Below are 15,083 nucleotides of genomic sequence, written 5' to 3' on the forward strand. Positions count from 1 at the left end.
GGTGCGTGCGTTGCCGGCCTGCGGCAGAATCCCGCTGTTCTCCGCTCCTGTGCGACCCCGGCGCACCCCGCTCCGCGGGCGCGCATCCCGAGCACGGAGCGGCTGCGGCGGCGATCCCGGGGCGCTCACCTGGGCGGGAAGAGCTTCCTCTTCTCGAGCACGGCGGCGCTGACGTTGTGCTGGCCCAGCAGGTATCCCGCGGCCAGCGCCCCGGTGCCCGCGGCGGCGAGCAGCGCGGGGGCGGCGCGCCCGGCCAGCATTCGGCAGAAGGTGCCAGCCATGCTCCTGCGGGACACACGGGTCAGCGCCCGCTCCCTGCCGGGCTGCCCTGCGCCCCGCTCCCTGCGCCCCGCTCCCTGCCGGGCTGCCCTGCTCCCGCTCCCTGCCGGGCTGCCCTGCGCCCCGCTCCCTGCCGGGCTGCCCTGCGCCCCGCCACCACCCGCAACTGCCTCTGCTGCTGCACTGCGCTCTGCGGGGCTCCAGCCCGCTCTGCACTGCGCAATGCTTGCAATCTGTTTATAAATAATCTGATTATTTATATTTGTATGATAAATAATCTATATATAAATATATAATGTAATATAATATAATGTAATGTAATGTAATGTAATGTAATGTAATGTAATGTAATGTAATGTAATGTAATATAAGATAATATAATGTAATATAATATAATATAATGTAATATAATATAATATTATATTACATTATATTATATTATATTATATTACATTATATTATATTATATTATATTATATTATATTATATTATATTATATTATATTATATTATATTATATTATATTATATTATATTATATTATATTATATTATATTATATTATATTATATTATATTACATTACATTATATTGTATTACATTACATTATACTATATTATATTATATTATATTACATTTTATATTATTATATATACATATATATGTATATACATATATATAGAATATACATATATTATATGTAATATAATACAATATATATCATATATTATATTATATTCCATTCCATTATATGACATTATATTATATTACATTATATTATATATTCTATAATATATAATTTATATAATATATAAATTATATATAATTATAATATACTTATTATTATCATATCTATATTATATATCATACTATAATTTTATTTATTTTATTATAACTATTTATGGTATATTATTAAATATTATTAATAATTACGTATAACTATATTTATAATTATATATTACCTAAATATATAAATATAATTTTATATATATATATATATTTGGATTTTTAAAAAATAATATAAATATTTTAAAAATTTAGGTAAAAGGTTATAAATATATATAAATATATAGGTCTATAAATCTGAAAATATATAAATATATAAATATATATACATATAAATATATAAATATGCATGTATATAAATGTTAGTATAAAGAAATTTTTAAAAAATTAAAATAAAAATATAAAAATACAAATATAATTATAATTAGAATTATAATTACAAATTACAATTACAATTATAATTACAAATATAAATATAAATAATGTATAAATAATAGAAATAGTAGAAGTAGTATAAATAATATAAATTGTATATATAATCATATATCTATATTTATATTTATATTTATATTGATTCATTATATACATGTATGCATTTTAAAAATAAGTAAATATAGAATTAAAATAATTATATAAATAATCTAATTATTTACATAAATATAAATATATTATATTTATAATGCATAAATACATATTTTATATATTATAACACATTATATTTTACATATTATACATATACATAAATATTTTGCTCTTGCAAAATAGCAAAATTGAGACGATGTGCTATGCATTGCAACATTAACTGCTGCAAAAGTAGCCAATGCCTTTATTTGTGTTACTAACTGACAATGGTAAGAATGGCCAGATGATTTTATGAAATAGCTAATGTTGATTTGATGCACTGGTGGAGTCTCTTATCTGTATGATAACATTGAAGAAGGTAAATAAACATCAGAAGAAAGAATGCAAGGAGGGATTTACCACTGACCCTTTGGTTATCAAGAGCTGCCAATCACAAACAGGGCCTTGTGAAGAAATAAAATACATAAATTTCACGTATTTATAATACATAATTTAATACAGTTCACCCCACAAACTCATCTCCCTTAGCAGCTCGTACTCCTCTAGGATGTTCAGAGAAATTTGGGGATTTTGTGTATGTACACAAATACTGGCCCTGCTTAGTTGGGACTGTGACTGAGGCTGGCCAAGAAATTGTCATGTTCTGTGGGAGGCAATGCAGGTTCTTCCCGAAAATAATCAGATTTGGGTTAGAATCCTGGCTGTGAGCTCCTTAGGAAGATACAACTCTTGCCCAAATAAAGGACAATTCCATTAATCTAAGTTCCAATTTGTGTAACTGGCAGAAGCTTTTTCCTCAGACTGGACTTTTGTAAACCACCTTTGGGAAATGAGCATGGAAGAGCTACAAGAAAAACCAACCCATTACATTTTTTCCAGGATCTTCTGTTTCAGTTGTTTTACTAAAAGATTTTTCAAGTGTGATTTTTTTATGCAGCCTCTTCACTATTCTTTTGGGGATTATTCTAAATTCCTGAAATCTTTGGATTTGATTTTTACTGAGCAAATTCCCAATAATTTCCTGGTAGAGCTGGGTTAGTTAGAGCCAAACCCTTTATTTCTTTTTCCTTTTTGTCTTTCTTGACCAAAGACAAATGCAGTGTTGCACCTTTATCTTCTCACTCGGTAAGAAGTTGTTCTGTGCTTGAATATTTCTGTGTTGCAAACCTGTAGCTGTTTTCTACATCACAGAGATGAGGAACAGGATGTGTTCCAAGTTTGAGGTCATTTGTTTCATGTCCTCTGTTGTGAATTTTTTACCAGAACCTTTTTCATTCTGTCTCCTCCATGCCATTGAAACACAATATCCAGTTAATATAATGTCACTTCCAGAGAAAGGTGCTGACTGTTTGACAGGAAATTCACTATTTTTTCACTGAAAGATTCTCCCTGAGCCCATTAATTCATGTAGGTGACCTGCAGGACAGGCTCTTGTGACTGCAGGAGGATATTCCCTCCCAAAATGCAGTATGAGTGTGTTTGACTGTAAATAAAAGTCAAGTCAGAGGTTTCTGATGGAGCTTTTCCTGATCACTTCTTTTCTGTGTGTTTAGCAGATCGTTCCTGTGCCTTTTCACAGTGTAGCACCCTTATCCTACACTCTGGAAATATTTCCTTATGACTAATCTGCACAGAACTATTGTTACTCCTCAATCTCTGTGAAACACCTCGTGCATTTTCGCAGCAGCTCTGGGAATTTATAGTTCTGTTTCAGCATTGCGAGGAATGGGCTGGCAGTCCAAATCCTGTCCTGAAACCATCACAGCCGTGTCACAATCCCCACTGCAGGTGACGGTATCAGGACCCAAACAGCCCCAGGCACTCTGCTGCACCTCCACCAGCCTGGGGATTTTTGGGAATTTGTGAGCCCTGTGCTGTTTAAGGGGCAGTCATGGTCTGTACACTGATTTAATTGGTGTGTTTAGGAAGGAGGGGAGGCACAGCAGGGTGGGGATCCCTGTCAGAGCAGGGGCAGAAGCTCAGCCTGTGCTCTGGGTGCCAACAGAAACCAGAAGCTGTGAGCAGGGAGGGAAATGAATCAGCTGGAGAGCAAACAGCTGGGCTGAGCCCCTCACCCTCTCTGCCTGCCCATCCTGATGTGCCCTGCTGGGCTCAGCACTGGGGGCTCAGCCCCAGCCACACTGCCAGCCCCAGGAGCTCCCTGGCATCTCCCACTGTGGCTGCAGCTCATCCCAGCCCTGGGACACAGGCAAGGATCTCCTGACCCTCTGCTTCACCTCACAGGTTGTTTTTTTACCTGACAGACTCTTCTCTGGCAGCTCCTAGAAGCCTCCCACACTGGAGATGCCACAGACTGTGCAAGGTTGTCTACCTAAAAAAAAAAAAAACACAAAACAGGATCAGACAGAGGAACTTTCCCTCTTTTGTTAAAAAAAAACCCCACTCAGCTCTTCTTACAGTGGAAAGTCCAACTTTCTGAGGCAGCAGGGATTTGCCATAAATAATTTTGACTGTCTAATCCAAGGGTCTGGGGGAGCATGGAAGTCAGGACAAGGCAAACATCACCAGGGCTGTGGGAGAGTGAGTTCAGTTTTCCACCCCAGAGCTGTGGCTCATCACAGCTCTGGCCACAGGGGTGGGCTCCAGTTCTGGGAATGAACCACAAACACAGCACAGCCTGCTCAAAACCCTGTGTGCAGCTTAAAAAAACACATCTTTACAAAACGAGGGCACAAAATGAATGAGAAAACTGCATTGGACAGGAGGCAATATCACTGAAAAGGGAGAGTGGCAATTATTTTTTCCCTTCATGACTTTTAAGTAAAGCATTGCTTCAAAACAAACATCTTAAAAGATTCATTTGCAATGAGTCTGAATGGTCCCAAACTAAGGGGAGATCCTCATCACAGCTTTTTGCCAAGTCTGACCTCAAATCATGGATAAACCCAGCTCTTCTTTGCCCACAGAAACTGCCAGCTATCACTGCAGCAGGTTTGCTCCACCTTTGCCTCTGATCAAAGGAGTGTTTTTTTGGACAGGATTTCTGTGCTGTGATTCAGGTTTCACCACAGACCATCTTCAAGCCTCCCCTGCAAGCATTTCCCTTTCATCAGGGTAATTTAACCCCTGCACAGCCTAAACACTGGAAGTGCAGGTTTGTCTCTTGTAGCAGTTTCCTGAGTGTCTTCCCTTGTGCTCATGATATAAATTCCATTTTTGTGTGACTGTCTGTGGTGCTGCCACAGTGCAGCTGGGAAGGGGAAAGAACACGGTTTCAGGATCAGAAGAATTTTGAGTTTTAACCCTTGGGAAGGAATTGAGTGTTTGGCTGAGCTGACCAGGTGTGCTGGAAGGAGAACACCTCCCTTAGGAGGTGTTCAAAACCATTTAGAGACAGTATGGTCTGGAAAAGAGAAATAAATTCTAAGGGTTAATCAATCCGAGGTAAAAATAATTGAATAAAACTCTAATTCCTGGCCTGCATATCTGTTAAATTTGATTCAATGGCCTGTGATCGGGTTGTCTGCAATCCTATCAGCCCCACCAAGGTTTTTTTTTTCACTATTACTTTCATTTTCTCTTTAAACTGGAATGCCTTCTCAAAACACAGGACCTTTCTCCTCTTCTGGGGGATTCTGAAGGCACTGACAAAAAAATTCTTAAAGGGCTCTTGATTATGATTTATCCATTTTTAATTAAAATTTTATCTGTGGTAAGTTCATTAATTGCACCAACCTTCCTTAAGATTCCAGTTCTTTCAGTCCACCTCAGCCTACATGAGAGTTTGGGATTTATTCTAGACAGGACTAGCTGCATCTAAACTTGCACTGATTATTAGTGTATCATTTGTCCAGGAGAAATCTGAATTCTACAAGATTGGACACAGCACCCTGTTTTGGGTATAAACTTTAATGATTCATTTTTCAGATTTTTTACAAGACAAGATTCCTGGCATGAGACCTCAGCCAGGTGTCACCCAGGTAATGCTCTGCAGCAATAAAACCTTTTTTCCCAAAATGTAGTGGGCAAGCACACTAAGAGGCAGCTGTATCATGAACAAATTAAATTGTAAAATGAACAATATAATGATGTTTTGTGTAAGAAATAGAGAGAATAGAGCCCAGCTGAGCTGTTCCAGCCAGGCTGAGCTGCTCTGCTGCCTCCTGCCCTGTCTGTGCTGCTGTCCTGGCTGGCATGGGGGCTCAGGTTTCACGTCCCAGCCCAAATTCTACACCAGGTGTGTTTCCTGCAGGTGATTCCACCTGCAGGCAGGGCTGGGTTTGGGTTTCCCTCTCATTCCCTGAGTGTTCTGAGAGCTGCTTTAGGAGATGTGAGCCTGACAAAGGGTTTCCAGGACTTGCCTTGCACATTTCCCCCTGTAGGAGTCACTGAGTCAGGGGTCTCTCTCAATTCTTCAGAGAGAAATCAGAGTGCAGGGGTTGAATTAAAGCCTCTGGATGCAGTGCAGTATATTAAGCCTCTTACACATAAAGTAGACATTTAGGTAGAAGGAAGCCAGTAGTTTTAGGGTGAGCTCTGATGCTTTCAGTAAGTGAAAGGTTTCAAATGCCACAATTGCAGAGTGAGTTCTAGTGAAGGTTCAAACACATTGGTATCTTCAGTAGAGGCTCCAGGCCCACAGCTGTAGACAGGACTCAGACACATTACAGTTATAGTAATAATACTGTTTACATTTTTAAAAATAGAACAAGATTTAGTTTATATAGTTTATATAGTTTATATGCAACCTACCATGTTAAGAAACCAGAATTCTACCAGGTTAAGGAGTGCTGGTCTGAGTTTGCATCTTAGCTTGTTGGAAAAGTCCTATATAAGAGTTTGTATTGGGGAGAGTTGGTGCTTTTTAGCCTTTGCCTTTTGCCAGGGCTTGTAGCCATTGGCTGATTGCTGCTGCTTTGCCATTGCTTTGATAATGCATTGCTATTGCTTGTCTTCCTTTTGAGACTGATGTGCTTTGTGATAAGATGTGCTTTGTAATAAATAACCTTTTTAACTATTAGCTGCTTTGGTTTTTTAGAGATAACCAGACAAAGTCTGAGCCAGGAGCTCAGAGTTGGTGCTTTGCTTTCTGCCCAAAAGGAACCCTTTGGGTTGATCCCACAGGAATAATCCTGTGTCTGCAGGTCACAGCACTGACCCAGAGTCACAGCAGCCTGCAGGAGCTGCAGACCAAGGGCTCCCACCCTCCTCATCCTCACCCTGACCCACAGGGGGTGAGCAGTGCAGAATCAAGACAGAACCAAACCAGAATCTTGCCTTTCCCAGGGCAGAATTCCCTCTGGGAGTGTCCCCAAGGTCACAGCCCTGGAGGGCACAGCTCCCTGCTCTGACCAGCCCCGGACACTGCTGACCTGCCAGGGCTGTGTTTGGTGTCTGTGCCACCTGCCAGGCACAAAAAATAAAATTAAATGGGGCAAAGGCCAGCACCAAGGTGTGCAAACCTGGTGCTGCCTGCAGAGCAGCCCAAGGGATTGCAGGTGCCAGTTCAGGGCTCTTTGCAACCAAAGAGGCACCAAATAATATGTCTAAGTTAAAACAAATAAAAAAAAAAACCTCCAAAAAAGCCCCCCCTCCCCCTTTCTACAATTCCTTCCTTCACCAAGCTCAAAAAAAGTTTTTCTTCCAAAAAAAGTAAAAAACCTTTTTTTTTTATTAACAAAAGTGCAAAATAAACACTTCCCAGCACAAACTCAAATAAAACAAACCTAATCAATTCCCACAAAAAAAGCAACAAAATCTTTCAAACAAACTTCCAAAAGTAATTCCTAAAATTTAAATCTGTATTTTTTAAAGCCAACAAAACTTCCTAAAACAAAAAACAAACAAAAAAAAAAAAGCAGCTAAAAGCAAGCTAAAGCAAACCCAAAACAAAACCAAAACAAACCAAAGCAAAAAAGCAACCAAAACAACCAAAAAACAACTAAAACAACCAAAAAGCAACTACAACAACCAAAAAACCAGCTAAACAACAACAAAACAAATAAACAACCTAAAAACCAAAGCACAGCAACCAGCCGACGAAAAAACACCAACCTAAATAAAACAACCCAAAACAAAAGCCAACAGCTATATAGCAAAAAACCAACCAAACAAAAAAAAACCTAATCAAAACATTAACCTATAACAGGTGTCAGTTCAGGGCTCTTTGCAACCACAGCTTGAACCCCAGGAACTTCACAGCTGCACAACCAGCTCTAATTTACAAATAAATGAATAAATGAATAAATAAATGAATAAATAAATAAATAAATAAAACAATTAAATAAAAACAAACAAATAAATTTAAAAAGCCGGCAAAAATAAATAAATAAATAAATAAATAAATAAATAAATAAATAAATAAATTTAAATGAAAATAAATAACTAAGTAAATAAATAAATAAATATAAAATTAAAAATAATTTCCCCTGTTGATCCTTCACTTTCCTGAGCTTGTTTTAAGGAGGAAGCTTCCAGCTCCATCCTTCCCTGGGTGCTTTTTAAGCACAGGCATTGGTCATCCAATATTTCACACTTGCCTGGAGGGAAGGCAAGTGCCAGGGTTACAGTGACATTTCTAGAAATAGAGGTAGATTAAATATTTGAGCCGTGTCATGGGTGGTATTAATTGCCACGGCATGTGATGCTGAGTGACATTTTGGAGGAATGGCAGAGCCACAGCCAAAGTGGACAGGGCTGACAGGGGCTGTGGGAGCAAAGCTCCTGAGCTGGGCTGGAGCCCCACGTGGGGCAGGACACAGCTGCCCTTTCCCACCCCACAGAAATTCCCCTGAGCCACCCTGGGCTGGGCTGGAGCCTGCAGAGGGCAGGGGAAAGTTCTCCCTGGAAGGTTCTGGAGCCCCAGGAAGGGCTGCCATGGGTCACTGCTGCCTCTGGGGCTGTTTTGACACACCCAGAAATCAGTTTATTGTCTGCAGCACCCTGCAGCTCACACAAGACACACATTGAAACATCCACCCTCATAAACCAATATTGGTGATTTTTTTTTTTCTTCAGTTTCTCACCATTCACTCTCAGCATCACTCAAACCCTTTGGACCCATCTGGGTTTTGAGTCTCCAAAGTGCAGAAATCATTCTGGCCATTAATTACAGTGTGGAACATCTCCACCAAAAATACCAACCACCTTCCAGTTTCTTCCTCCTCATAATTGCAGAGGACAGACAATGGTTATAAAAACTTATTAATTTGAATGGAAAAAAAAACCCCCAAAAAATGAAATTTAAAAAATAAAATAAAATGAAAAAAAAAAAAAAAAAAATAATAAAATAAAATAAAATTAAAAAAATAAAATAATAAAATAAAATAAATAATAAAATAAAATAAATAAAATAAAATAAAATAATAAAATAAAATAAAAATCCAAACTATGAACCTGTGATCAAATTCATGTGAATAAACAAGACAAGGTAACTTCGCACAGGTCACACACAACCCCTTGGTGCCATCATGATTTTTGGTTTCTCTCAGCTGAAGGTCTGGCTGGTCAGACCTGACCAGGTGAGACCCAAATTCTCCTGCCAAAGCCCAGCCAAGGTGCAGGCACTGCTCACCCTGCTGAGCCCATCTGGTGCCATTTTGCAATAAAAACCTCTCATCTTCACAGTGCAGAGAGCTACAACCAAAACCACAAAAAACTCATAATTAGAGATATTTACTCTGAACTTGCTAAACATCTGCAAAGAGGTTCTCTTTCTCCAAATAAAATTGTTGCTTAAGGGTCAGCATTAATGTCTGGATTTGTGATCCTAGAGGTCTCTCCCAAACCCTGACAATCCTGTGATTGGGTTATCTGGAGGAGCTGGCACACACTTCCCTGCACCAAGCACTTCCCCAACCCAACACATTATAAAATTTGGTGTTTAAATTAACACCAGCAGCCTGTGGTGCTTCCAACCCATCTCCAACAACCCTTGCATTTGAAACGCTGCATTTTGGGGCTGGAAAAGCAGCGTTTGTGCAGCCACACTGACCTTGGAGCTGGAGGTGGGGATGTCCTGCTGCCTGCAGCGAGCCCAGAGTGTGGAGGGAGCAGAGCTGGGCACAGAGAGCAGCCCAGGAAACCTGAGACGGGCCAGGGAGGAGGGAAACCAAAATAATCCACTGCGGGGGCCAATCCTGCCCTGCTGGGTCCTGTGAGTGGCATTTCCCTCAGCAGGTGCCCTTGAGGGGAGAGGCAGCAGAGGGTGAGAGCAACTCCATCCCCAAAATCCCCTGGAGGGCACGGTGTGCACGCCAGGGATGGATGGACAGATGGACACGGACAGACAGGAGGGTCCTGCTGCTCCCCAGGCCAGCTCCAGCCAAAGGTCAGCCCTCTGGACAGGTCCAGAGCAGGGCAGAGCCACAGTTCCACCCACTGACACCCCAGGTGGGGCAGCACAGCTGGGATCACAGCACGGCATTTGGGATTTTCCCCTCCTCCTCTTTACTTTTTAATTCATGACATTAATTTTGGACTATCTGTAAGGCCAGAAACATCAAACAGCCTCTCATCCAGAATTACTGTTATTACATTACTATATTGCATTTAGAATTGCTGTATCTCTATAGCTATGTAGCACTAAATTACAGTAAGAAATAACACACAATGGTTGGGAATAATCAGTTTCATTCACCTGGCTCTGCTCCCACCAGAGCTGAAGGTGTGTCAGGGCTGAGAGAGGAGCACAGAGGCCAGCACTGTGCAGCTTTCAAACATCTAGCTTAAAAATCCTTGTCCCTTTGTACATTTAATATTCTTTTAGTTTTACATCTCAGTTTCCTAAACCCACGTTTCGGAATTTTGAAACTTTTCAAAACACAGACATCTCTCTCCCAAAATTGTTTGGGCTAATGGGAGCCATGCTCACCCCAATAATTAAAACCAAAACATCCATTCCAGATCAATGCATCTGGAAACCTCTCAGGCACACCAGTTTTTTATGAGCTGTGCTCCTGGTGCTGAAGGACAAAAAAAGCCAGCTGGATTTCTTGAGGTAACATGGGTAAGGAAATAAGGGCACAGCCAACCCATGGCTGGTGAGGGAGGGACATACCTACTTTTTACCTTTTACCTTTTTTTGATAAAGGCTTTGAACAGACCAGGACTTCCCTGGGAGCAGGTGGTGCCATGAAGTGCCTGCCTGGATTGTGCTGAGGTCCAAGCTGAGAGCCTGGGAGAGCAGAAGATGCAAACAAACCCCAGACTGTGAATTTGCAGCACAAGCACCTGGAAAAACACTGTTATAAAGTTCCCCAATGATTTCTGAAGAATATATCATTAATACTTATAAAACAGTTTGGCTGCACTGTTGGTCTGTGATCTCTTTTGTGAGAAACTCAGCTCCTGAAACAGTTGGGATGCCAAGGATCATCCATAAATAATGCCCTATTTCCATCTGTAATATAATTATCCAACAGCTCAGATGCTGTGGTGGTTTCATCGCTCCTGCTGGGAGGCAGCAGCAGCTGAGTGTTAGTTCAGGTGCAGCTCACATTAATCCATCTGCCCCTGCACAGTTTGCTGGGGGAGCTGCTGGGCAGGGGAGTCACCTGTGAGACAAATTTCTAATAGCCACAATTATTTAGAAGGCAGTTTATTTGAAGTCAAGGTTCAATAATTTGTCAGCGGGGACAGTCAGGAGTGATGAGCTGAGCTGCTCTGTGTGTGTGGAATTAGGGTTGGAGGGTGCTGTGTTTGTCCTGAGAGCTTTGCAAGGTCACAGGTGAGTGTCTGTCCTGCTGCTGAATCAGAGCTCTGCTAAATTAGAGCAGCAGGGAGCCCCTGGACACAATGTCCTTCATACCAGAGGCTAGACTGTGCCCTGCTGTAATGGCAATTCCTGGTTTTCCAGTTTCAGGGGTCTGGATTCCTGGGATTCAGAATAAGGCAGAGAGGCAAACACATCTGATACCCAGGGGTCACCCTGACCTGTCACTGAGAATTCCTCATGACTGTGGATGCTCAGTATCCCCTTACACAGTGATCTCAGGCTGGGGGAAAAAATCCCTTTTTGAGGGGATCCAACCCCTGCATCCCTCAGGGGCTGGGGAGAGAAATCCAGCACTTGGTGCCAGCCATGGGCACACACTGGCCAGGGGGACAAGCAGGCTCAGAGCAGCCCCCCCTCCCCGTCACACTTCCAGAAAAAAGCTCCTCAAGGACCCTTCACACATCTCCACTAAATAAAGAGCTCAACAAGGCCCAACCAGTGCTTTAAAAATAACCCCTGCTATTTTTAAGTTGTTAAAGTTGCTCTTCACAGGACATCCACTCCAGAGTAGAGGAAAGGCTGTCTATAATTAGCAGTGTGTTTTCTGGCTAAAGGGAAGAGAAAAGGTTTCCTACACATAGAACTGACCCTTTGGAAAAGCAGGAATGTCTGAAATCCAAAAAGTGATCCTTTTTTTGCTAGTTTTGGTTTTGTTTGGGATTTTTTGTTGGTTGGTTGGTTGGTTGGTTGAATTGGGTTTTTTTGGTTTTTTCCCCAGCTGTATTGCAATTCTGAGATGGTGATTGTCAAACCAGTAATGACCAGAAAACCACAGCTGACAAGGTATCACAAGAACCACACACTTCCAGATATCTGGAACTCTGGACACCTCTCCTTCTTTGTCATGAAAAACCCAGAGAGGAGTGCTTAGAGAGGAAAAAGGTGCTCTTTTTTCAGATGGTTTTTCCACTGGATATGAAACTTTGGCAGCAAACACAGTGGAATAAACCAAGCATTGCTATTTGAAATGGAATATGAGGTGCTGATAAGACTTTGTGTCTTCTCTTTCTGGAAAGGTTCTGGGTTTGCTCTGTGTGAAACACATCAAGGATCTCAATGTGATTTGTCCTCAATTCTATAAACACAGGACTTCCAGGAAGGGTAGAGTGAGAGAAGACAAGTTTTAGCAACAATTCTGTGTTTCTAGTCCATCCACCCAATCCAGGGGAAGTGCCACCTCTGAGGAAACAAACCTGAAGTGTTTTCTGCTGCCCCTGCATTTACCAAGCCCTGTGGGCAGAGCTGTGTCAGCAGCCAGGGGCTGGAACAAGCACCAGTCACTTTCATTCCTCTTTGAAACTGGAAATTTCCAGCACATATCTGGTCTTCTCAAATTTTACTCCTTTTAAGGCCACACTGAAGTAGGGCCAGAATACTGGAATGTAACTTTCAGGGCATAATTCAGTCTTCACAATTTTTATTTGTTATCTTGGCATGACCAGTCAAGACTAATTTCCTCACAGAGCTGAGGATTTTGTAACCTGTAGCTAAAGCTTCTCCTGAAGAAGGTGGCAGGGTGGGCAGGCTGGACACTGGGGACACTGGGAGGGGTCCCTGCCATGCCAGGGGTGGCACTGGGTGGGATTTAAAGTCCCTCCCAACCCAAACCATTCCATGATCCTAAAACGCCTTAGACTAAAGAAGTAAATCAACCAACTGTTTGGCATAAGTAAAATGAATGGTTCAAAGTGTTGGGGAAACAACTTGAAATGAAATTATCCTGCAGGACTCTTAAACAGTGCTGCTTGGGAAGCATTATATATGTATTTTTTTTTTCTTCCATTGACAGTAGTTGACAACTTCAAGGGTAGCTGCTCTCTCAGTTAATTTCAGTTTTTATGTGAAATACCAAAAATGTAAGCAGAATGGGGAAGATGTGGCCACAAGGTCACAAAGTACTGAATAGAAGCTTATTTTATTATGTCACTTGCTGTATCTCCTTCTTACCCAGACCTGCTGTGCCATTTCTGTTTACTTGTTTAAAATGTTAACTCTTGAAACAAATTTAAGAGAAATCTTTCTGTTTTCATGAAATTACTGAGTTCAACAGGGGAAAGCTGTAACAAGGGACTAAAGCATGTAACACCAGCTGGAGACCTGGTTCTATACTCCCAACCTCTTGTCAACTTTTTTTCTTCAATTTGCAAATCAGTTTATCTCCATGTGAGTTGTTTTCCTATCACAAAAGGAGGGACACGACCTACTTACAAACCACTGCGGTTTTTGCCTTTTCCTGTGTATAAAATGTGTCTTTACTGTTCTTTTAAATCCAGGAAAGGGCAGCAGCCCAGAGAAAGCAAGGGGTGTGTAGACACAAGTCCAAACCCAGTGTCAGTTATTACCAGTGATGCCCATGGCAGCTGCAATGCACCACGAGTGAAAAAGGAGAAAACTCATAAATTCAAACCATTCCTTCCCAGTATAGACCCAGAATTTTCCCCAATTTCTTTTTTCCTTTTCCATGACTTGCTTTTCTAAGGGACTCAGAAGTTCAGAAGGAGTAGATTGAACTGTTTATGACAGGGGTAAAATAATAAATGCCAATGAGAACTCCTGAAACTCAGGAAAGAAAAGAATGTTTATTAGCACACAGGCACAACACCTTGCCTGGTGTGCCTTACTAACAATACAAAGCAATAACCTCAGGTCAAGAGAGAAGTTGCAATACATGCAAAAACATCTGGATTGTGCACTAAGTAACACGTTTGATATAGGTACATCTGTCAAATAAACACACAGCTACTGTCCTAGGAAACAGAACTTCAGAGACTACCTCAGGAGAAAAGGTACAACAGAACAACAATCACTGAGCAGCATTTTGGACATGAAGCATCCTAGACAGAGACATTTGACCTTTGGAGGCAAAAACTGTAACAGGCAAATAGCTGAGAGCCAGATCCCCAAAGACTTATGAAAAGCTCTCGGTGAAGCCTAAGGTATTATCAGAATGAGGTCTGAAGGGTTTTGCCCTTGGTGAGTAAAATTATGAGTGGGTAAAAATGTCTCAGTGGGTGAGAGGTTTAAATCATCAAGGTTCAACGCTGTCGCTAAGAGTGGAAGGATGAAAGACTGAATGTTGATACAAACAAAACAATGTTTTTGTAAAACCCTTAAAATAAATAATACACATGAAGGAAAACTCGGGATAATTAACATGTCCTGAAATCAAAATCAACATGGTTTAAGTTAATAAATAATTAAAATAATTAGGTTCTTTTTTTTTTTTTTTTTTTATCCTACAGAACAATAATCAGTTTTAAAAACTAGGAAAGCAGAAAGAGGACGGGGACCTCCTCCTTACTCCGAAATCAGGGTGAGCAGTGCCAGCCGTCACCTGCTCCGTGCCCGTGTGTCACCGGAGCAGCCAGAGGGGAGGGACAGCACGGACACACACCGGCGCCGAGAGCTGGACGGGTTTTCAGCTCGGGACAGGGCGAAGGCGGGGGCGAAGGCAACTCTGACCCTGTGCCAGCCGCGGCGAAACTCTGCCCGCTGAGGAGCCGGGTCCGTGCTGCTGCCAGCGGACACATCTGGCGGCCGCGGCCACATCTGGGCGGCTCCGAGCCGCGGCAGGCGCGGCCGGCGAGAATCGCTTTATCCCCATAGCGGCCGGCCGGGCTCGGAGCATCCCCCGCTGGCTGCGGGCACAGAAGGCAAGTGGGGCCACAGGAGACCCTGAAGGGCCCGGCGGCGGAGCCGGGCT

The 15,083-nt window shown here is 41.9% G+C and overlaps 1 protein-coding gene across 2 annotated transcripts in view; it reads right to left on the reverse strand.

Moving 5' to 3' along the window:
- Window positions 1-15,083, reverse strand: part of CKMT2 (creatine kinase, mitochondrial 2) — a 100,566-nt gene that overhangs the window by 21,292 nt on the left and 64,191 nt on the right. Inside the window, exons 1-2 of one of the 2 annotated variants that reach the window (XM_079333336.1) lie at window positions 3,902-3,972; window positions 130-285 (exon numbers count right to left, since the gene is read on the reverse strand). In XM_079333336.1, coding sequence (XP_079189462.1) covers window positions 130-281 — 152 coding nt within the window. In that variant the 5' untranslated portion in view covers window positions 282-285; window positions 3,902-3,972. Of the gene's footprint in view, window positions 1-129; window positions 286-3,901; window positions 3,973-15,083 lie in introns of those variants that run through there. The other variant, XM_079333337.1, reaches the window with a different exon arrangement.

This window comes from Erithacus rubecula (assembly GCF_903797595.1).
Source record: "Erithacus rubecula genome assembly, contig: scaffold_96_arrow_ctg1, whole genome shotgun sequence".
NCBI classification, from domain to species: domain Eukaryota; kingdom Metazoa; phylum Chordata; class Aves; order Passeriformes; family Muscicapidae; genus Erithacus; species Erithacus rubecula.